The sequence below is a fragment of the Thalassophryne amazonica genome, chromosome 4 (genome assembly GCF_902500255.1).
Source record: "Thalassophryne amazonica chromosome 4, fThaAma1.1, whole genome shotgun sequence".
Classification (NCBI taxonomy): Eukaryota; Metazoa; Chordata; class Actinopteri; order Batrachoidiformes; family Batrachoididae; genus Thalassophryne; species Thalassophryne amazonica.
This window is the reverse complement of record NC_047106.1, coordinates 20,312,032-20,335,849: the sequence shown is the minus strand read 5'-3', so window position 1 is coordinate 20,335,849 and position 23,818 is coordinate 20,312,032. Positions and strand designations below refer to the sequence as shown.

The 23,818-nt window shown below is 42.4% G+C and overlaps 1 protein-coding gene across 2 annotated transcripts; it reads right to left on the bottom strand.

Annotated features, from left to right (window-relative positions):
* Positions 1 to 4,729: 4,729 nt before the first annotated feature.
* On the bottom strand, positions 4,730 to 22,848 carry dynll2a (dynein, light chain, LC8-type 2a). 2 transcript variants are annotated; one of them, XM_034169180.1, is made up of 3 exons: positions 22,722 to 22,848; positions 22,295 to 22,443; positions 4,730 to 5,240 (listed from the first exon to the last, which is right to left on the bottom strand). In XM_034169180.1, the coding sequence occupies exons 2-3, from the start codon at positions 22,424 to 22,426 to the stop codon at positions 5,103 to 5,105; spliced, it is 270 nt and encodes an 89-aa protein (XP_034025071.1). In that variant the 5' UTR covers positions 22,427 to 22,443; positions 22,722 to 22,848; the 3' UTR covers positions 4,730 to 5,102. The 2 variants fall into 2 exon arrangements, with proteins under 2 accessions (XP_034025071.1, XP_034025070.1); XM_034169179.1 differs by having other exon boundaries at positions 22,295 to 22,440; positions 22,722 to 22,841.
* Between the last annotated feature and the right edge of the window lie 970 nt (positions 22,849 to 23,818).

Below are 23,818 nucleotides of genomic sequence, written 5' to 3'. Positions count from 1 at the left end.
ACACATAACCAAGACGCGTTACAAATGTCATTTTTCTGTCATTCGTGACACATTCCTGACATCCTTAATGTGACTTAATGCATCTGAATAGGTTTCTTAATAGTGAGTGTTGGTGCGTGATATTCTTGATATTCGTGGAGCATGTTTTTGCCTGTCAAAAAATCTTCCACGAATGTCACACACCACCCTCATTTCATCTCACGTTGTGGAGGTCGCAACTGAGCGTATTGAGCCGTCTTGAGTAGTGATCCTTAATAGAACGTGACAACGTTCGTAGTGGTTCCTGTGATGGTTCTTGGAGCCCAAACTGTCACGCGTTATTACGAACTGACACGGAAACTGTCAAGTTTTGACACGACTTGTAACGCGGCTTCACATTTCACTCCGCGCCACGACAAATCAGTTTTCTCTCACGTGCGCACAATTAAACTCGGCTCCAAATGTTCCACAGTACTGCTGAAGCTCCTCAGGATGCTCCTGCAGGTGTTCCACGGAGGAGGAAGAAGCGCGTGCACAATTAAACCCTGCTGCATGCACCGCATTCAGTTTGATTGCTGACACCAAGTCAGCTAAAAGTCTCATTTCAGTGCTCTTCAGCGCGCTCCTGCATGTGTTCCACCTGCTGCATGTGCCTGATGCCGCATGAAGCCACATCTGGCTCTGTCCATCTCCTCCTCCTCCTCCTCCTCTCTGCGCCGCTCCATGGCACAGAGCCCAACTATGCATGCAGTCACAAAGTTCTTCTGAAAAACTGGAGCGATCTGAATTCGGTTGGATGAATATGGGTGTGTGGAGACAATTCACCTCGTTCACACCGTGACAGAACTTAACGGTGCGCTGTTACGCGCAATAGTGCACAACAACGCGGAACACTATTCTTGACCGTGCGTAATTGTTCCTGATAATTCTCCAGCAACACGTGCCATTAATCGTAACGCGTGGTAACAGGCTGCAACAGTTCCTGAGGACACCTGACACCTCTGCCCCGAATAATCACATTCGTGATCAGCGGCCAAGAATGTGTACTTCGTGGTATTCGTGACTGTTCGTTATGTGTAAACACAGCATTACTGTGGAAAACTGAAAGGATGATGTCATCGCCCTGCCTCTGTAACATGTCAACAGTGTAATTTGAGTCCAATTTAGCATAATTTTTTTCTTCTTGTTAGCAGTGGGACAAAGTACTGATGTCCTCCAGCTCAGTCTGAGAAACTCACCCAGAGCAGACAGACACTGAGGGACTTCTTTAAAAAAAAAAAAAAAAAAAAAAAAAAAACTTAACTTCCATTATAAATTAATGCATTTCCAGATGTCATCTTTCAAAACAAGGGTGCCATGTGCAGAACAGTTTTTATCTGTGATGAATTCTGGCAAGAGGTCAGATTAAAAGACTTTAATATGTGTACCACCTGGTAAAGTTTTAGCATCCATTGCTGCTATAATATATTAATTAGCCCCACGTCGTCTTAATTTTTTTTGTAGAAGTGTTAGAGCGCATCATACAGGCCCGGCCTATGTACTACAGCATTTCCACGTTGTTTCACTGGATCTGTGAGAACAGACATATTTCTTGAATGGAACAGTGTTTCAAAATTACAAAGAAAAAGGCTGTATAGTAGTTCAGTTTAGACAAGGCCTTATAAACATGGAATGAAATTAAATTGAGGAATTATTTTCTTGGGGGTGCTATGACAAAATCCAGCGGGAGCTCTAGTGCCTCCTGCCACCGCCCATGAGCACGAACTGAGAGAGTAGTCAGGATTGAGGGAAAGATGAATGCAGCAATGGACACAGACAACCTGGATGAAAACCTGCTCCAGAGCGTGCTCGACCTCAAACGGTTCATCTTTGAGCACGACAATGACCCTAAACACACAGCCAAATGATCAAAGTGGCTTCAGGAGTCTGTTAAAGTCCTTGAGTGGCCCAGCCAGAGCCCAGACCTGAATCTGAATCTCTGGAGAGATCTGAAAATGGCTTTGCACCGACACTCCCCATCCAACCTGATGGAGCTTGAGAGGTGCTGCAAAGAGGAATGGGTAAAACTGCCCAAAGATAGGTGCACCAAACATATGACATCCTATTCAAGAAGACCTGAGGCTGTAATTGCCGCAAAACGTGCTTCAACAAAGTATTGAATAAAGGGTGTGAATACTTACAGTCGTGTGCAAACGTTTACATACCCTGGCAGAATTTTAGCCTTTTTTTTGCAATTTAAGAGAATATGAATAAAAAAACATTTTTCCCCACTCATGGTTAGTGGTTGGGTGAAGCCATTTATTGTCAAACAACTGTTTCCTCTTTAAATCAAAATGACAAGAGAACTACCAAAATGACCCTGATCCAAAGTTTACACACCCCTGTTCTTAGTACCGTGTATTGCCCCTTTAACATCCATGACAGCTTGGAGTCTTTTGTGGTAGTTTTGGACGAGGCTCTCTGGTGGTAAAGCTGCCACTGAATATGTCTTGGACTTTATTTACATCAATTACAAAGAAATACAAACAGTATGGCACTTTATGGCAAATCTGCATGGAGTAGACAGTTCTCAAAAACTGAGAAACTGTGCAAGAAGAGTGAGGAAAGCCACCAAGACACGACAACCCAGGATAAGTTATGGGGCTTATGTGGCTGTGAATGGAGAAATTGTGCACAGTGCAAGCTTTGCATTTTGCGTCACTACTCTTAGCTTCATAGTGGAGTAGAGCAGAGAAGGATTTTCTTTCACCAAAACAGATCAAATCCAGGCTCGCATCTCAGATGTACCTTCTGGCACGTTGTAGCTAAACTTTCAGGTCTTTTTAAGAAAATCCTCCTCTATACCACTTCATCATGAAGATGGATAACTGGTGATACAAAATGCAAAGCTTGCACTGTGCATAATTTCTCTAATCACAGCCACATAAGCTTATAACTTCCGGGTTGTCTGGGTGTCTTGGTGGCTTTCCTCACTCTTCTACTTCTTGCACAGTCACTGAGTTTTTGAGAACTGTCTACTCCATGCAGATTTACCATCAGAGACATTGTATTTCTTTGTAATTGATGTAAATAAAGTCTGAAACATATTCAGTGGCAGCTTTACCATCAGAGACCCTCATCCACAACGACCACAAAAGACCTCAAGCTGTCGATTTTAAAAGGGGGCAATACACAGTATTAACAGGGGTATGTAAACTTTTGATCAGGTTCATTTGGGTAGTTCGTCATTTAGATTTAAAAAGGGGAAACAGTCTGATAATAAATGGCTTCATCAACCACTAACCATGGGGGGGGGGGGGGGGGGGGGGGGGGGGTGTCATTCATGGTCTCAAAAAAAAAAAAAACAATTCTGGCAGGGTATGTAAACTTTTGAGCACAACTGTACATGTAAGTGACTGTAATATTTAGTAAAAATTAAACACTTCATGTTGTCATTATGGGGTGTTGCAAGTAGAATGAGGTAAAAAAAGTTACTTTATTTTGGAATATGGTTGTAACAAAGTATGGAAAAGTGAAACACTGAATTTAACCGTTTACCCAAAAAAAAAAAAAAAAAAAAAAAAAGTCTGTTGGGGCTGCTGCTCCTGACGTTAAAGGCCTACTTCAGGCTCATGGTGAGAAATCAAAAGTATGTCCAGCACATTGTGAGCCTCAAGGACAAACTGTTTTTATATATGTATACTCTTATAACCAAAAGTACACTCCCTATTTACACTCAACCTTCACAGATTAGAAAGTAAAGTTTTGCTGACAAAACTAAACAGCCACATTTTAACAACTTTTATTTTAATCATGTTAACATTTTGGTTCTGCAGCAGTAACCTACAGAATAATATTAACGAAGTGCAATCGGACTCAAGCAGGTTACAGTTGAGCAGTGACAGGCACATGTTCTATGCAATGTACACAACAAAAATACATGCCAAAAAAAACAACTTACAGTGATTACAGACAGACTACCCTGAATCTATGCAAACACTGAAGAAACCACATTTCAGCCACTGTTGGAACATGAGTGAATCACAGAGTCAACATTCGTGTGAAGTTGTCAGTCTCCATGAAATAATAAAAAAAGACATCCTGTAATAATTCAATGTTACTGTGCTAGATCACAATGAAAAAGTGCTCACTGTTGCTTTTAGAGGCACATTCAAGCTCCTCCTAACACCTTCACCAACCCTGATCATTTGGCAGTACCCCAACAATTGAAAAATTTAAGTCCCAAAACACCCCCACCCCCCCGCCCAAAAAACCCCCCCTCATTTGTAGGAAAACTCCCAACCTCTACACATTTATTGCAAGCTGTGAAAAATGTCAAAGAAGTTAGCTTCACACTGACCTGCTGCTGCATGATGCCTAGAGAGATGGCGGCATTGTTGTAATTTGTGAACATACAGGGACAGATTCTACCACAGAGGTTTAAGCAGGCCGGTTGGGAGACTGTTATTTAATCTTTACAGGCTAAGGTTTGTGAATATGAGCTTTATTTGCTCAAACATTCCTCACAGTGAAACTCCAAGAGCTGCAAAACTGATACACTCCATTCCTGGAAACACCAACACCAGCTGCAGGTGGATCCTGAAGGTCAGGCATTTTATTGAAACCCCACCCCCATGCACACACTCCATGGATGTGTTAAGTACTACACAGGACTGACGATTTGAACGGATGCTGTTCTGTTAATGTACTTTTTAACAGCTCTGTGACTATTACTGATAGTTATGTAATTAATTTATACAGCGCTATGATGTTTTTTCCATTATGTGTGTACAGTTCACGATTTCACCAACTACACTGACTGGTGGAATGCTGTTACAGGGTTATTTCTGATGGAAAGCAGATGCACTGTAATAATTTACAGGTTCCCTTTATTGTACAATCAAGAGTTGAGTTTTTTCACAAACTAGAGATTTAACAGCATTAACAAAAAGCGAGTGCAGCTGCATCCCAGAGGCAACTGTCAAAAATTAAACTTACTGTAACATACATATTAAGTAGTGTGTAGTCCATGCAAGTGTGCACAGTCGTTTGCATCTTTATGGGATGTTATTAGTGTATGGGAGACATCAGCCACCAGTGCAGTTACGAGTCAGAGAGCCAACACCACACCTCACGCAGATGCCTCAGCCAGACTTGAAGAGCAAAATGGCCACCTGGCCGAGGTAGAAGTAGATGAAGTGCTTCGTCTCGTGGGTCACATAGCTGCCGAAGTTTCTCCCCACAATGCAGTGCCAGGTTGGGTTGTATTTCTTATCAAACTCCTGCAAAGGGACAAGATGCCAAAATTTAAAAGCCATTCAACTAGTAGAGATAAAGGTGGAGCAAGATGGCACAGAGCTGCCAATGCGGGACAGTCCTGGTATTTATTCCTGTGTCCCACATTAGTGTATGCGGATGTCCATTAATCCTGCAGTTGTGTGGGTCCGGGCACACCCTGGACCCTCTAGTTACGCTTTGAGCTGTTGGTGCTCACAGCCACGTGCGGGTGTTCCGCATTGGTACATTCAAATGTTGGCAGGTATAGATGGTAAAAGTGTTCAACACACAAAGGTCCATATGTCTGAAGACCAGGGCCCATATCCATGAAGCAGCCTCAGGCTAAAAATAGCTCCTAGTGACGTAAGAAAAATCTTAGAATACCTCAAATTCTTAAGACATTTCCCTCGGTAAGATGAAAGTTGTCTGCAAAGCACCTTAGGCCTTAAAAGAGCTCCTAACATGCCAAAGTGGTAAGCACAGGGAGGAGGACTTAAGAAGCCTAATGCCTGGTTCACACAGGATAAAAAAGAAAAGAAAAAAAAAAAGTCATACATCCAACAAGTTTGGTCATACAGTGTGTGGTGTTCAGCCACACGGTAAAAACAACACACACATTCCCAAGTCAGACAGGAAATCTCAAAGTCTCTCGGGATTAAATGTGGCTTCAGAGTAAACAGACGGAGATAGTTTGTTGACCATTTAAAACAGGGAAAATACAATACAAAAAAAAGTGTTCTTTAAAGGAGTGGAGACAACGCGATCACTGGACATTCTGGTAAGTCAGGACAGCTGTTTTGATTTTATTCTCTGCTCCTTGCATCCATCACCTCACTTTCTGATTGGCTGCGTGCTCATTTGTGGTCAGGGGACAACACGTGCTGCAGTATCGGGCCAAGACAAACGCGTTGAATATCCCAGATTTGCAATCGGAGCACCCCCGACATCCTTCTGAGCAGATCAGAGCGCTCTTAATGTGCACCACACGGCAGAAATAGCTGATATCTTTAGTGTCCTTAAGATTGTCGGAAGGGGAAGATCGGGTCTGATATTGGCCTATCTTGCTGTGTGAACCAGGCTTAAGAGTGTCTTAAGCAGAGAAGATGGTGGACAAGACAGAGGAAGAAAAGCTATTCTCCATATGTAGAATGACAGTCAGTAACGCGCTACTGGCTTGATCTACATAGTTATTTTATGTTAATTTACTCTTAATGCATTTATAAATTGTTTAGGTTGTTTTATTCACACATTTATATCATCAGTATTGATATTTTGTTATTTCCATTTTGTCATTCAATTTTTAAATTGACCATAACGGAAATAAGTGTTTTCACTTTGTGTCAGCAAGTAATTTTAACATATTTACAGTTACCACACACACACACACCTCATATATAGTTAATCGGCATGTGAATGAGATATGTTCAAACATCTTCAAGCTGTGTAACAATTCATTTTGTTGTTAACTGCATGGAATAATGAGAGCTTTTGTCTTTTTGGCACTCTGCCACCAGGACGCACTCTAATTTTGCAGATTAAACAGAGACTGCATCAACCACAATACACTTGTCTTATGGTGACAATTCACTAAACCAATTGAACTACAAAAACAAGTCAATGACACTAACAACACTGTTAAACATGAACCACAACAACATTTAAAACCCCAAAACTCCCATAATGCACTGCAACAATTTACAAGTTTAGCAACCGGCCCGGCAATCACTCCAATTTAATTTTGCTGAGTATCATCATATTAAATTTTTTCATGATTGCACATTTCTTAATGCAGTTCAAGTTATATCAGTTGATTTTACTGTTCATTCATATGTAGGAGCGCGTTTATTTTTTATTTCCCCTTCCCTTTCTGTGACAACCAATCACAGCTCTTTAGGGATGGTATCAAGAACCGATTCTTTTCGGGTATCGTTAAGAAATGATTCAATCCACCGACAGCCTTTTTGCTTAACGATTCCCTTATCGGTCCTTCAGAGTGGCCGTTGTTTTTGGGGGCGTTTGTCAGGAAAATGATCATTTCTCTACATTTCTGCAGCACGGCTCTTCTATGAAGCAGTGAGTCGACTCGTTGCTTCGTTGGTTCTTTGTTTTATCTCAATTTTTCCCTGCTAAAACCCTAAAGGGCATATGTCTGAGTAATATTTACCTTTTTTAATGTTAAACTGACCTGTTATGGTCTTCTGAAACAGTTGATAGATGTATTTTATAACTTAAAAATGGGACCACTGCTAACATGTTAGCATGTCTATGGCATTTTCAGTGTTAAAGTTAGCATTAAGCTGTTGGCATCTCAGCACATTTGTGTGCATTTGTTTTCTGTGGAATAATTAATGGCTCAGTATTTGTTGTGTAAGAGTCAAATGTATTAGAAATTGTAATTTTTTAAATTCATAATAATTGCAAAAATAACAGTAATAACTAATAATGCTACAATACAATTTTACAGAAAAAGACAAAAAGAACCTGATAAAACAAAACAGAAAATATAAAACCAATGAACAACAATGAGCATAAATAAATAACTGTTTCCTGTGAACACCGAGTGACTCACACCTCCACTTCATCCTTATTTTAAGTTTAATGACAATTTGTTTTGGTCAAATCACATTTTCAATTTGTTAATTTCTTCAGTGATTTCCTCCAGAACTATCTGCCAAGCTAGAAAATTGCTGCATCCTAGTAAGAGGAGAATACTACTGGAATGAATTTGAATAAGTTATCCCCCCCATCTGCCCAAATGGATGCTGCACTCACTGTAGTTTATTGTTCGGAATAGCCCTAAATTGCATTTCAGGGCTTCTAGAATTCAAACATTTTCCTATGGGCGGTGGTAGGGGGTAATTTGGGGTTTTAGCTTTTTTTGTTTTTCACTACTTTCATCCCTGAATATGTCAATCGTGAGTCACTTTTGTGAGGATTAAAAGTCACTAACTGGGACTCCTGTCTTGTTGCAAGAAAGAAAAGAGAATCATCCTTTGTTCTGTTCACACAGCTCCAAACACTGCACAGCTCTCTGCGGAGAGAAGTTGGAACGATAGAGTCCAGTTGGAATGAATAAATTCAAAAGGCAAACATTGAATCAAATGACACCCCTTTCCAAATGTTGGAATACAAACAAACTGCAATCGATCAAAATGTGTTCTTCCTCCCAAAATGAGACATCCTGCGCTGATGTGCAGCAGCTGACTGAGCTCAGAAGTATGGAGAGAAAATCATGCCAAAATGTCAAAGGAAATGCTTTTGACAAAAATAACAGATTTTGTTTATGTCCAGAGATCAAGGATCCAGTGACCAATTTTATATTTAATTACTTTAAGATTCAATAAAATGTTGACATAGAAAACCTGTAAAGCCTACTTTTAGTATACAGAAAATACACAAGAGGCATCAATAAGGAATCGAATCAATCAATACCCATCCCTACAGCTCTTACAGAACCACATCATACATAATGAGGTCAACCCCGCCTCCTCACTAAGATAGGAGTTTCTGTCAAGTCCTTGCCAGGATATTTTAGGCCACGTCAGGAGCCCTTTGAGATGCACCAAGGATACAGGCCTAGGTCCCATATCCACGAAGCAACCTGAGCCTTAAAATAACTCCTAGTGATGTCATTCTAAGAAAAAAAAAAGAAAATCTTAGAAACCTTGAATTCTTAGAATTCAAGGTTGTCCACAAAGCACCTTACGCCTTAAGAGCGCCCCTAAGGTGCCATACTGGTAAGAGGACTTTTAAGAAGCCTAAGAATGTCTTAAGCAGAGAAGATGGCGGAAAAGAGAGGAAGCAGAGATATTCTTGTAAGATGACAGTAACACGCTACCGGCTTGATCTACATTATTTTATGTTCATTTACTGTCTTAATGTATTTATAAATAGTGTAGTTCATGTTATAGGAACATGTTGGAGACATGGAGTCCGAGTGGACCATGTTCTCCACCTCCATTGTTGATGCGGCCGCTCGTAGCTGTGGTCGCAAGGTCTCTGGTGCCTGTCGCGGCGGCAATCCCCGAACCCGGTGGTGGACACCGGAAGTAAGGGATGCCGTCAAGCTGAAGGAGTCCTACTTACCTCTGTTGGTAGGCGGGACCCCAGAGGCAGCTGACTGGTACCGGCAGGCCAAGCGTGCCGCAGCCCGTGCGGTCGCAGAGGCAAAAACTCGGGTCTGGGAGGAATTCGGGAAGGACTATCGGTCGGCCTCGAAGAGATTCTGGCAAACCGTCCGACGCCTCAGGAGGTGGAAGCAGCTCTCCACCGGCACTGTTTACGGTGCGGGTGGGGAGCTGTTGACCCTGACTGGGGATGTTGTTGGGCGGTGGAAGGAGTACTTCGAGGATCTCCTCAATTCCATTGTCACGTCTTCCAAAGAGAAAGCAAAGACTGGGGACCCAGAGGTGGACTCATCTATTACCCAGGCAGAAGTCACCGAGGTGGTTAGAAAGCTCCTCGGTGGCAAGGCTCCTGGGGTGGATGAAATCCGTCCTGAGTACCTTAAGTCTCTGGATGTTGTGGGACTGTCTTGGCTGACACGCCTCTGCAACATCGTGTGGAGATCGGGGACAGTGCCTCTGGATTGGCAGACCGGGGTGGTGGTCCCTCTGTTTAAGAAGGGGGACTGGAGGGCGTGATCCAACTATAGGGGGATCACACTCCTCAGCCTCCCCGGTAAGGTCTATTCCAGAGTACTGGAGAGGAGAATTCGACCGATGGTCGAACCTCGGATTCAGGAGGAGCAGTGTGGTTTTCGTCCTGGTCGCAGCACACTGGACCAGCTCTACACGCTCCATCGGGTGCTCGAGGGTTCATGGGAGTTCGCCCAACCAGTCCACATGTGTTTTGTGGATCTGGAGAAGGCGTTCGACCGTGTCCCTCGGGGCACCCTGTGGGGAGTGCTCCGGGAGTACGGGGTCCGGGGTCCTTTGTTAAGGGCTATCCGGTCCCTGTATGACCGCAGCAGGAGCTTGGTTCGCATTGCCGGTAGTAAGTCAAACCTGTTTCCAGTGCACGTTGGTCTCCGCCAGGGCTGCCCTTTGTCACAGGTTCTGTTCATTATTTTTATGGACAGAATTTCTAGGCGCAGCCAGGGTGTAGAGGAGGTCTGGTAACCACAGAATCTCGTCTCTGCTGTGGTTCTGTTGGCGTCGTCAAATCAGGACCTTCAGCGTGCACTGGGGCGGTTTGCAGCCGAGTGTGAGGCGTCCGGGATGAAAATCAGCACCTCCAAATCCGAGACCATGGTTCTCGACTGGAAAAATGTGCTTTGCCCTCTTCAGGTCGGTGGAGTGTCCTTGCCTCAAGTGGAGGAGTTTAAGTATCTCGGGGTCTTGTTCACGAGTGAACGACGGCTAGAGCGTGAGATTGATAGACGGATTGGTGCAGTGTCTGCCTGCAGTGATGCGGTCGCTGTATCGGACCGTCGTGGTGAAGAGAGAGCTGAGTAGGGGGCAAAGCTCTCGATTTACCGATCGATCTACGTTCCGATCCTCACCTATGGTCATGAGATTTGGCTCATGACCGAAAGAACGAGATCGCGGGTACAAGCGGCCGAGATGAGTTTCCTCTGCAGGGTGGCTGGGTGCTCCCTTAGAGATAGGGTGAGGAGCTCGGTCACTTGGGAGGAGCTCGGAGTCGAGCCGCTGCTCCTCCACATCGAAAGGAGTCAGTTGAGGTGGCTTGGGCATCTTTTCCGGATGCCACCTGGACGCCTCGCTGGAGAGGTGTTCCGGGCACGTCCCATTGGGAGGAGGCCACGGGGAAGACCCAGGACATGCTGGAAGGATTACATCTCTCGGCTGGCTTGGGAACGCCTTGGGGTTCCCCCGGAGGAGCTGGGGGAGGTGTGTGTGGATCGGGAGGTCTGGGCGGCTTTGCCTGAGCTGCTGCCCCCGCGACCCGACTCAGGATAAAGTGGAAGAAAATGGATGGATGGATGTTATATACGAGGTCTGTCAATAAAGTATAGGTCCTTTTTATTTTTTCAAAAACTATATGGATTTCATTTATATGTTTTTACGTCAGACATGCTTGAACCCTCGTGCGCATGCGTGAATTTTTCCACGCCTGTCGGTGACGTCATTCGCCTGTGAGCACTCCTTGTGGGAGGAGTCGTCCAGCCCCTCGTCGGAATTCCTTTGTCTGAGAAGTTGCTGAGAGACTGGCACTTTGATCAAAATTTTTTCTAAACCTGTGAGACACATCGAAGTCGACACGGTTCGAAAAATTAAGCTGGTTTTCGGTGAAAATTTTAACGGCTGATGAGAGATTTTGAGGTGATACTGCGGCTTTAAGGACTTCCCACGGAGCGAGACGTCGTGCAGCACTCTTCAAGCTGAAAACCTCCACATTTCAGGCTCTATTGAGCCAGGACGTCGTGAGAGAACAGAGAAGTTTCAGAAGAAGTCGGTTTCAGCATTTTATCCGGATATTCCACTGTTAAAGGAGTTTTTTTTTTAATGCAAGACGTGCGGACGGGTCCGCGCGTCGGGATGCAGCCAGCGCGGTGGCACAGGAAAAACACCTCCGTGTTGATAACCATTTGTAAAATCCAGGCGGCTTTTGATGGCTTTCAGTGGAGTGAGTATATGAGAAATTGTTTAACAGCTGGACATGTTCCAACTTGTCCTTAAGGCTTCCAACAGAGGTGTTTTTCCTATCCATTTTTTGCTGAGTTTCATCATCATAAAGTTATCTTCAGGATTACACATCTTAATGCAGTTCAGGTTATATGATCGGTTGATTTCACTGTCTATTCATGACTAGGAGGGCGGTGCACATTTGTTTATTTCTCCTTCCCTTTCTGTGACACCCAATCACAGCTCTTAGAGGACTGTATCATACCTACCACAGAGGTCAACACCACCTCCTCACAAAGATAAGAGTTTCTGTCCCCTCCTTGCTCAGCGTTGCTCTCAGACACCTCCTAGCTCACTCTTAGTCTAAGATTCCTTGTCAGGAAATTATAGGCTAAGTTAGGAGCTCTTTAAGAGGACTGAGTTGCTTCATGGATGTGGACCAAGGTTCTCACTACAAAGTGATTGCTCCATGTTTTGGTTTTAAAACCAAAAACACAAAAAGCACATTGGCTGTAACAGATGAAGGCCCTCCACTTAAATTTGCTTAGAAAAGAAAATCTATTTTTATGCATTTCACCATGACAAAGCTGCAATTCAACACCTGAACTTTGTGTGGTGCACGAGTTGAATGTGTCAACTCATGCACCAGCCACTCAAAGATGCAGCCATTTCTCCCCTCCCCCTTACAAAATGGCACAAGAGAAATTTTCCTAAAACCTCTGCACAATCTTCACTCAACTTCCTCTTCCTAATTTGACCAGATTTTGGCAAGCTAGTGGTACTCTAACAGATACACGTGTCATTTCAGAAGCTGCCTTTGACAGAGTGACACCTGGCCATGTGAACTTGCTCATCTGCATCCTTGTACAACCCCTGGCAAAAATTATGGAATCACCGGCCTCGGAGGATGTTCATTCAGTTGTTTAATTTTGTAGGAAAAAAAAAAAGCAGATCACAGACATGACACAAAACTAAAGTCATTTCAAATGGCAACTTTCTGGCTTTAAGAAACACTATAAGAAATCAGGAAAAAAAAAATTGTGGCAGTCAGTAACGGTTACCTTTTTAGACCAACCAGAGGGAAAAAATATGGAACTCAATTCTGAGGAAAAAATTATGGAATCATGAAAAACAAAAGAACGCTCCAACACATCACTAGTATTTTGTTGCACCACCTCTGGCTTTTATAACAGCTTGCAGTCTCTGAGGCATGGACTTAATGAGTGACAAACAGTACTCTTCATCAATCTGGCTCCAACTTTCTCTGATTGCTGTTGCCAGATCAGCTTTGCACGTTGAAGCCTTGTCATGGACCATTTTCTTCAACTTCCAAAGATTTTCAATTGGATTAAGATCCGGACTATTTGCAGGCCATGACATTGACCCGTTTTGCAAGGAATGTTTTCACAGTTTTTGCTCTATGGCAAGATGCATTATCATCTTGAAAAATGATATCATCCCCAAACATCCTTTCAATTGATGGGATAAGAAAAGTGTCAAATATCAACGTAAACTTGTGCATTTATTGATGATGATGTAATGACAGCCATCTCCCCAGTGACCCATCAATGACTGTGGAAATTTACATGTTCTCTTCAGGCAGTCATCTTTATAAATCTCATTGGAACAGCACCAAACAAAAGTTACAGCATCATCACCTTGCCCAATGCAGATTCGAGATTCCTCATTGAATATGACTTTCATCCAGTCATCCACGATTGCTTTTCCTTAACCCATTGTAACCTTGTTTTTTCTGTTTAGGTGTTAATGATGGCTTTCGTTTAGCTTTTCTGTATGTAAATCCCATTTCCTTTAGGCGGTTTCTTACAGTTCGGTCACAGACGTTGACTCCAGTTTCCTCCCATTTGTTCCTCATTTGTTTTGTTGTGCATTTTCGATTTTTGAGACATATTGCTTTAAGTTTTCTGTCTTGACGCTTTGATGTCTTCCATGGTCTACCAGTATGTTTGCCTTTAACAACCTTCCCATGTTTGTATTTGGTCCAGAGTTTAGACACAGGTGACTGTGAACAACCAACATCTTTTGCAACACTGTGTGATGATTTACCCTCTTTTAAGAGGGTTATAATCCTCTCCTTTGTTTTAATTGACATCTCTCGTGTTGGAGCCATGATTCATGTCAGTCCACTTGGTGCAACAGCTCTCCAAGGTGTGATCACTCCTTTTTAGATGCAGACTAACGAGCAGATCTGATTTGACGCAGGTGTTAGTTTTGGGGATGAAAATTTACAGGGTGATTCCATAATTTATTCCTCAATTGAGTGAGTCCATATTTTTTTCCCTCTGCTTGGTCTAAAAAAGTAACCGTTACTGACTGCCACAATTTTTTTTCTTGATTTCTTAGTGTTTCTTATAGCCAGAAAGTTGCCATTTGTAATGACTTTAGTTTTGTGTCATGTCTGTGATCTGCTTTTTTTTTCTACAAAATTAAACAACTGAATGAACATCCTCCGAGGCCGGTGAGTCCATAATTTTTGCCAGGGGTTGTAGTAAAAGCCAGTCAAAGGAACATTAAGAGGCAAATCGCACCCAAGACATGCTCCCCAAGAAGTGTTTCTGTAGAGCCTTTTTAGTTTATGAGGTGGCTGCACTTGGGTTCAGTGTTGAAGGTTCCCAGTTCTAACCCCACCTCTGCCACACTTCTCTATGTAATGTGGAGTTATGTCAGAAAGGGAAGGCAGCTAAGTGGCTCTACTCTACTATTTTACTCTTCCTTTTTAGATATTTAAATATACCTTAGCATACTAGCATAGTTCCACCTTAGAACTGGAATATAATATACAAGATATACCTTACTGAATTTTCATGCAGATCCACCTTGGATTTGCTGTAGTGGCCTGGAGTACAACAGAAGGAGCAGCCAAAGGACTATTTAAAAAAAAAAAAAAAAAACACTAAATCATGTGGATATTACAGACTGTGCTAGTGTTGTGGCAGATTGAAGTCTGGTTAATGGGCGATCCAGTCATTTTAATGAGGCAGCCCAGTCTTGTTTGAACCTGTGTGATACCTGTTTTCTACGTCAACATTTTATTGAATCTTTTTCAGATAGTAATGACAAATGTAACTCCATAGACTGAGCTGAGCTCTTGCAGCTGGCTCTGCTGCACGTCGGGATGTAATTCATAAAAACTGGAGGAGACCATCAGTTGTAGTTTATTTGTATTATAACATTTGGAAAGAGGTGTCATTTGATTTAAAACAGCGATTCGCTCCTCTGAAGTTAATTCAGACCGAAATCTGCACGGCTCTGGAACTGTGCACTTATGGCCCAGTCACACGGCACTTAACGAAGGGTGACGAAGACCTGACGAAACAAGAAATCTGGACCTTCGCTGACTGTCGTTGGCATCGCTTTGTCAGGATTTTTAAACTGTTGAAAATTTTGAACAAAGGGCAACGAAAACCTCAATTCGTCTGTCTCGTTTTGCTGTCGTTCTTGACGTTTAAGCGTTTGTGTAGTTTTTGTAACGTTACTGTTTAATTTGACTTCGTTGGAGCAGCTGAACGTTTTCACACAGCGCAGAAGCCGTGTTCATGTACACTGGAAATTACAGGGCAAACTCAGCCTGCTTGCTTGGATTTTTTTGATCTGTGTGGGGGGCAGCTTCAATGAGCTCAGGCACCTTACATAGGCCAAAATTAATCTTTTGCGTGGACATAATTATTTTGCCACAAGCAACTGTTGAATATGAAACAAAAGTTGTGTAATTTCTGACAGTACTTGAATGCAGCATCAGCTCCTGCGTGTGCTTATTATTTTTATTAAATATAACAATCTGAGTGTAGGAATGACAATCCAGTCCTGTACATGTAGCAACAGGTAGATGAATCAAAATGATTATATAAAGAGCTGTTCTGGAAGGCAGAATTCACGTTATGAATCAGTGATCAGCTGGTGGAATAACCGCATGCGAGTCAATGCGCGCGTTCACACGCACTGATTAATTTACTGTTCTGATATAGTCAAACATCTTTACACTTATATTTATTATCCTTTTGACAGTTTTCTGTTATAAATAACTATATATGGCTTAGAACATAATACTGTGATACAGCAGTGACCACGGCGTACTTTTTTTTTTTATAAATTGGAGGAAGACGGAGCGCGCAGCGTGTTAACAGACAGTGTGGATTCTGATAATGATGGACATGATCCCTCTTTTGTTCTGGACGAGGAACCAGAGCAGGTGGTCCACTGACGTGCACACAGATCTCCACAGATTCTGTTTGCAGTTTCTCCAGGACTCAGGTGCTATGAGCTCCGTCCCAGCGCCGAGTCCTGGAACGCAGACACACACTGCTCCAGCTGTGGCTCCAGGTGCGTTTCGTCGAGATTGTGATCTTCGGTTTTGTTAATTTCCTTTCGTCCCTTTTGCGCTCTTGCGTCGCAGACTGTTCAGTGATAAAAGCTCTTTAGTCCACCTTTTCTCAACGAATTGTGACTTTTTTTTTACTTTTTCCCTTCATTCAGGAATCGTTGTGTGCCGTGTAACTGGGCCATTAGTCCCACAAAACAGAGGATATTATTATTTCCATTACCTGATGGACAACTTCATTTTACACACCGGCTGGTGCTCACGCCAGAGAACCAGTGAGTGAGACTCTGGTGTGAACGGAGGACGATTCTCGTTTCTTGCCCGCAACAATTCAAGAGTCTCAGTTCGTGACTTTAATCCACACAAAGGTGACTCACGATTGACATCTTTAAATGGCTTTGAGAGGGGTTAATGAAGAAATTGCAGACTTGTTGCCACTTCTGAAAGCCAGCAAAGCAGCAGGTCTAAATGCTGCTTCGTTGCTTCAAGCTGGCCTACTGCAGTCTGCAATCAATGTACAGAAACGATAACTTCCCCAATAAACACCCTCAAAAACAATGGACGCTCTGGTGTCCCGAACTGAAGGACCAATAAGGGAAACTGCTAAGCAGAAAGGCTACTGATGTCATGTTTGTTGTGGTAGAAATGTGCTTTCTGGCTTCTGTCCGTAGTGCAGTCAATGCATCTTTGGGCAGACAGCGAGTGATGTATCGCGATTCAACCCATCAACTGAATCGATGCACCCGCATCCTGCAGGCTTGTATCTAGGTAATGATTCATATTGATTAATCTCCACATTTTGTAATTGTGAATTCAATGATCCCCTTGGACAGGACACCAGTCTGCCACAGATTACCCCAGCCAAGGACAGTAACATTTACAGCTGGATGTAGTATAACATCCAGAATAAAGATCCCCCCCAAAAAAATTTCAGAATGGGTCAAGTCAACTTGCTCAGCTCTGTAGATAATTGGCAAAGCTTCTGGGGAAAACCTGGTCTTGTTAGGAGAGACGGCATCCATCCCACTTTGGATGGAGCAGCTCTCATTTCTAGAAATCTGGCCAATTTTCTTAAATCCTCCAAACCGTGACTATCCAGGGTTGGGACCAGGAAGCAGAGTTGTAGTCTTACACACCTCTCTGCAGCTTCTCTCCCCCTGCCATCCCCTCATTACCCCATCCCCGTAGAGACGGTGCCTGCTCCCAGACTACCAATAACCAGCAAAAATCTATTTAAGCATAAAAATTCAAAAAGAAAAAATAATATAGCACCTTCAACTGCACCACAGACTAAAACAGTTAAATGTGGTCTATTAAACATTAGGTCTCTCTCTTCTAAGTCCCTGTTGGTAAATGATATAATAATTGATCAACATATTGATTTATTCTGCCTAACAGAAACCTGGTTACAGCAGGATGAATATGTTAGTTTAAATGAGTCAACACCCCCGAGTCACACTAACTGTCAGAATGCTCGTAGCACGGGCCGGGGCGGAGGATTAGCAGCAATCTTCCATTCCAGCTTATTAATTAATCAAAAACCCAGACAGAGCTTTAATTCATTTGAAAGCTTGTCTCTTAGTCATGTCCATCCAAATTGGAAGTCCCAAAAACCAGTTTTATTTGTTATTATCTATCGTCCACCTGGTCGTTACTGTGAGTTTCTCTGTGAATTTTCAGACCTTTTGTCTTAGTGCTTAGCTCAGATAAGATAATTATAGCAGGCGATTTTAACATCCACACAGATGCTGAGAATGACAGCCTCAACACTGCATTTAATCTATTATTAGACTCTATTGGCTTTGCTCAAAAAGTAAATGAGTCCACCCACCACTTTAATCATATCTTAGATCTTGTTCTGACTTATGGTATGGAAATAGAAGACTTAACAGTATTCCCTGAAAACTCCCTTCTGTCTGATCATTTCTTAATAACATTTACATTTACTCTGATGGACTACCCAGCAGTAGGGAATAAGTTTCATTACACTAGAAGTCTTTCAGAAAGCGCTGTAACTAGGTTTAAGGATATGATTCCGTCTTTATGTTCTCTAATGCCATATACCAACACAGTGCAGAGTAGCTACCTAAACTCTGTAAGGGAGATAGAGTATCTCGTCAATAGGTTTACATCCTCATTGAAGACAACTTTGGATGCTGTAGCTCCTCTGAAAAAGAGAGCTTTAAATCAGAAGTGTCTGACTCCGTGGTATAACTCACAAACTCGTAGCTTAAAGCAGATAACCCGTAAGTTGGAAAGGAAATGGCGTCTCACTAATTTAGATGATCTTCACTTAGCCTGGAAAAAGAGTCTGTTGCTCTATAAAAAAGCCCTCCGTAAAGCTAGGACATCTTTCTACTCATCACTAATTGAAGAAAATAAGAACCCCAGGTTTCTTTTCAGCACTGTAGCCAGGCTGACAAAGAGTCAGAGCTCTATTGAGCTGAGTATTCCATTAACTTTAACTAGTAATGACTTCATGACTTTCTTTGCTAACAAAATTTTAACTATTAGAGAAAAAAATTACTCATAACCATCCCAAAGACGTATCGTTATCTTTGGCTGCTTTCAGTGATGCCGGTATTTGGTTAGACTCTTTCTCTCCGATTGTTCTGTCTGAGTTATTTTCATTAGTTACTTCATCCAAACCATCAACATGTTTATTAGACCCCATTCCTACCAGGCTGCTCAAGGAAGCCCTACCATTATTTAATGCTTCGATCTTAAATATGATCAATCTATCTTTGTTAGTTGGCTATGTACCACAGGCTTTTAAGGTGGCAGTAATTAAACCATTACTTAAAAAGCCATCACTTGACCCAGCTATCTTAGCTAATTATAGGCCAATCTCCAACCTTCCTTTTCTCTCAAAAATTCTTGAAAGGGTAGTTGTAAAACAGCTAACTGATCATCTGCAGAGGAACGGTCTATTTGAAGAGTTTCAGTCAGGTTTTAGAATTCATCATAGTACAGAAACAGCATTAGTGAAGGTTACAAATGATCTTCTTATGGCCTCGGACAGTGGACTCATCTCTGTTCTTGTTCTGTTAGACCTCAGTGCTGCTTTTGATACCGTTGACCATAAAATTTTATTACAGAGATTAGAGCATGCCATAGGTATTAAAGGCACTGCACTGCGGTGGTTTGAATCATATTTGTCTAATAGATTACAATTTGTTCATGTAAATGGGTAATCTTCTTCACAGACTAAAGTTAATTATGGAGTTCCACAAGGTTCTGTGCTAGGACCAATTTTATTCACTTTATACATGCTTCCCTTAGGCAGTATTATTAGACGGTATTGCTTAAATTTTCATTGTTACGCAGATGATACCCAGCTTTATCTATCCATGAAGCCAGAGGACACACACCAATTAGCTAAACTGCAGGATTGTCTTACAGACATAAAGACATGGATGACCTCTAATTTCCTGCTTTTAAACTCAGATAAAACTGAAGTTATTGTACTTGGCCCCACAAATCTTAGAAACATGGTGTCTAACCAGATCCTTACTCTGGATGGCATTACCCTGACCTCTAGTAATACTGTGAGAAATCTTGGAGTCATTTTTGATCAGGAGCGCATATTAAACAAATATGTAGGACTGCTTTTTTGCATTTACACAATATCTCTAAAATCAGAAAGGTTTTGTCTCAGAGTGATGCTGAAAAACTAATTCATGCATTTATTTCCTCTAGGCTGGACTATTGTAATTCATTATTATCAGGTTGTCCTAAAAGTTCCCTAAAAAGCCTTCAGTTAATTCAAAATGCTGCAGCTAGAGTACTGACGGGGACTAGAAGGAGAGAGCATATCTCACCCATATTGGCCTCTCTTCATTGGCTTCCTGTTAATTCTAGAATAGAACTTAAAATTCTTCTTCTTACTTATAAGGTTTTGAATAATCAGGTCCCATCTTATCTTAGGGACCTCGTAGTACCATATCACCCCAATAGAGCGCTTCGCTCTCAGACTGCAGGCTTACTTGTAGTTCCTAGGGTTTGTAAGAGTAGAATGGGAGGCAGAGCCTTCAGCTTTCAGGCTCCTCTCCTGTGGAACCAGCTCCCAATTCAGATCAGGGAGACAGACACCCTCTCTACTTTTAAGATTAGGCTTAAAACTTTCCTTTTTGCTAAAGCTTAGAGTTAGGACTGGATCAGGTGACCCTGAACCATCCCTTAGTTATGCTGCTATAGACGTAGACTGCTGGGGGGTTCCCATGATGCACTGTTTCTTTCTATTTTTGCTCTGTATGCACCACTCTGCATTTAATCATTAGTGATCGATCTCTGCTCCCCTCCACAGCATGTCTTTTTCCTGGTTCTCTCCCTCAGCCCCAACCAGTCCCAGCAGAAGACTGCCCCTCCCTGAGCCTGGTTCTGCTGGAGGTTTCTTCCTGTTAAAAGGGAGTTTTTCCTTCCCACTGTAGCCAAGTGCTTGCTCACAGGGGGTCGTTTTGACCGTTGGGGTTTTACATAATTATTGTATGGCCTTGCCTTACAATATAAAGCGCCTTGGGGCAACTGTTTGTTGTGATTTGGCGCTATATAAAAAAATTGATTGATTGATTGTAGACCAGGTTACATACTTTAGAAATTTACACATTCAGCAGTCTGTTTACGCAGGAAATTACTTTCACCGGCATTTGAAAAGGTAAAGATACTAGAGCTATTCCCTGACCAAAAAAGAAAAGGAGGACCTTAATAAATCTCTCAGATGATCAAACCCCTTTTCCTTAATAAGGCATTATGCTACTCAGTGTGCCGATGTGGAAAGTTGCAGCTTCTGTTGTTCCATTGATTAGCTCCTTAAGCCCCTTTCACACCGGGGCTGCTCCCAGTGGCGTCATGATGACGCAGGAATTTCTGCGTCAGGTGCGCGCAGCAGGGGGCAGAGAGGAGTTAATAACATAGCCTGCAGGTTCTCTGCACAGAGAAGTCAGAATGCACAGTTTGGCTGCAGACAGACTGTGCACTCTGACTTTTCTTCTACTTGTGCAGAGCTACGCTCTGAGTACTGTTATAGTTTATCTTTCCTCCCTTGACCGCAAGATGCATGCGCGCACACACGAACTGTCCTTTAAGCAAATGTGGAGATGTCTGGAGTTCTACTTGATGTTGACATGTCCTGTCTCAGGACTTATGTCCTTTTTTTAACTGTGATGTGAGAGTTTGAGCAGAGAACAAGGAACTAATGCCTGCAGCCAGACTTTTTTTTTTCCTTTTAATTGTTCACATGTGCGCACGTGAACGAACATCCATGAGTGGACTAGAGATGTCAGGACAATTTACTGGATACTTCTGGCAATCAGTCTGCATTTTTTTCTTCAGCGTGTAGTTTTTACTGCATTAAGTACATGGTATAAAAACAATCCTGCGTGATTTATACTGCGGGAACAATGGAACACAGCAGGAATCCAAAATTGGCTTCGAGAGACGCCGGGTAACGTCTCTTTGCCCCGACTTGCGCTGGAACCACTTCTTTTCTGCGTCGAGCACAGGACGCCAAAAAAATTAAACAGGTTTAATTTTTCGGCGCCCAACTTGCTTCCTCCTTTGCGCCCTCACACTGTTGTGGAGCCGAGTTGCATTGTCTCGGCACTGAGTTGCTTCCACGCAGCGTCGTAATGACGCACAGCGCAACTGGGAGCAACCGGGAGCACCCCCGGTGTGAAAGGGGCTTTACACCGATTATGTGCATGCTCCACATCTTCTCGCGGGGGGGTTGTGGAAGAGTTACAGTGACCTGGCATACATATTACAAAACACTTCTTGAAAAACAACACAAACATTTATGTTTCTATGTGGAATACAGCTTTGTTTGTAAATTTAGATAAAGCCCACTATGCGTGCAGGTATCAAGCTTGATAGGAGGCAGCGGGATAAGCTAATGATACTGCAAAATGCTCCGTGGGCTACACGGTCTCATTTCAGAACCTTTGGTTCGCAGCTGTGGTCTCAGATGACCACAGCTTTGTGGGACACAGCCTTCAAGTTGGATGCAACTCCTGGATTGAAACACAGCTACCGTTACAGTTCGCCCTCCAAGATGGCTGAACATAAGTTCAATGATGTCAGCTGCAAGCAGTGTCACGTGACATACAAGCACTGGATTGGTAAGGTCCTTCCTCACCTTCTTGATGTAGGCTGCGATGTCTTTCTCGATATTATACTTCTCCATGGCCTGGGTGGCACAGTCCACAGCGTCCTGCTGCATGTCCTCGGACATGTCTGCGTTTTTGATCACAGCTTTCCTGTCGGTCATGATGTTGAAGAAACCTGCTGAGGAGGAGAAAATTTAGCACCGCACGTGGTTCAGGCCACAAGACTGTAAATCCATTCCGAACCAGGAACTTTCTGCTTTTCCTACAACAGCGTCAGATAGACGAGCGCTGCGTGGAAACTTGATACAGGTAGAGTTAAATTACTTGACAGAAGCACTTTGCAGCTTTGGCGCCGGGAGACAAAAAGTCTTCAGCATAATATAAATATTCGTTCAGACAAAATACGCCAAAAACATTTGGCTATCAAACGACAGCGGACTACTGTCTGGAACTCACCTCACACTGCGCCGCTACAACACTTTCCTTGAATTCCTTCTGCAGGAGCTTTTTTAAAGCTTTACACAATAAAGATTTACACAATAAGCATGTAGGTTGGTTATGTGCTGTGGTCCTACAGATCCCCGCCCACTGCTACATGCTGCACCTTTCTATTGGCTGAGCCGCAGCCTCCCCGGGCTTTTCTCCAGCTTCCCTCTGCCGGCATCTTATTTCATCCCAGAATGCATCATTCACAGTGCCCGTCGACGACAAAATGCTCAAATCACAATTTCATAACGTACTGTTTACGTGCTTTACATTCTCAAAAGGATTACACATTAAAATAAAAAAGGTTTTAAAAACACGTGGGGGTGTATATTAAGGTTTGGGAGATTCATTTTGAAACCCAGTTTAAAATGGGCTGATTTTAAAAATTTCATTTTCATTTCCATTAAACTCTTTGAAAACATCTCGGCAACATGACAGAAATAAAAAATAACCAAGTCAAAATGAAGGAATTCATAATTGGGCACCACAATAATTTTAACTTTAATTATAAAACATTTAAGCGTTTGAATATCAACAACAACACAAAATTAAAAGCAATATACAAATTTAAAGAAAAACTAAAGTGCATCCGGAAAGTATTCACAGTGCTTTAGTCTTCCCACATTTAATTTTGTTTTATATCCTTATTCCAAAATGGATGAAATTGTTTTCACCTCAAAATTCTACACACATAATGACAATTTTCTATATATATATAATTTTTTTTTTGATAATTTAAATTAAAAAAATAAATAAGATATCCCGTGTGCGTACGTATTCACAGCCTTTGCCATGACACTCAAAACTGAGGTCAAGTGCATCCTATTTCCAAAGATCATTCTACAACTTAATTAAAGTCCACCTGGTGTACAACCCCTGGCAAAAATTATGGAATGACCGGCCTTGGAGGATGTTCATTCAGTTGTTTAATTTTGTAGAAAAAAAGCAGATCACAGACATGACGCAAAACTAAAGTCATTTCAAATGGCAACTTTCTGGCTTTAAGAAACACTATAAGAAATCAGGAAAAAAAAACTGTGGCAGTCAGTAACGGTTACTTTTTTAGA

Coding starts and splice junctions, on each gene's coding strand:
- dynll2a (XM_034169180.1), bottom strand. CDS start 22,426: ATGACCGACAGGAAAGCTGTGATCAAAAACGCAGACATGTCCGAGGAC. Junction 5,241..22,294: donor TCGCAGCCTACATCAAGAAG/GTGAGGAAGGAC, acceptor GTCCCTTTGCAG/GAGTTTGATAAGAAATACAA.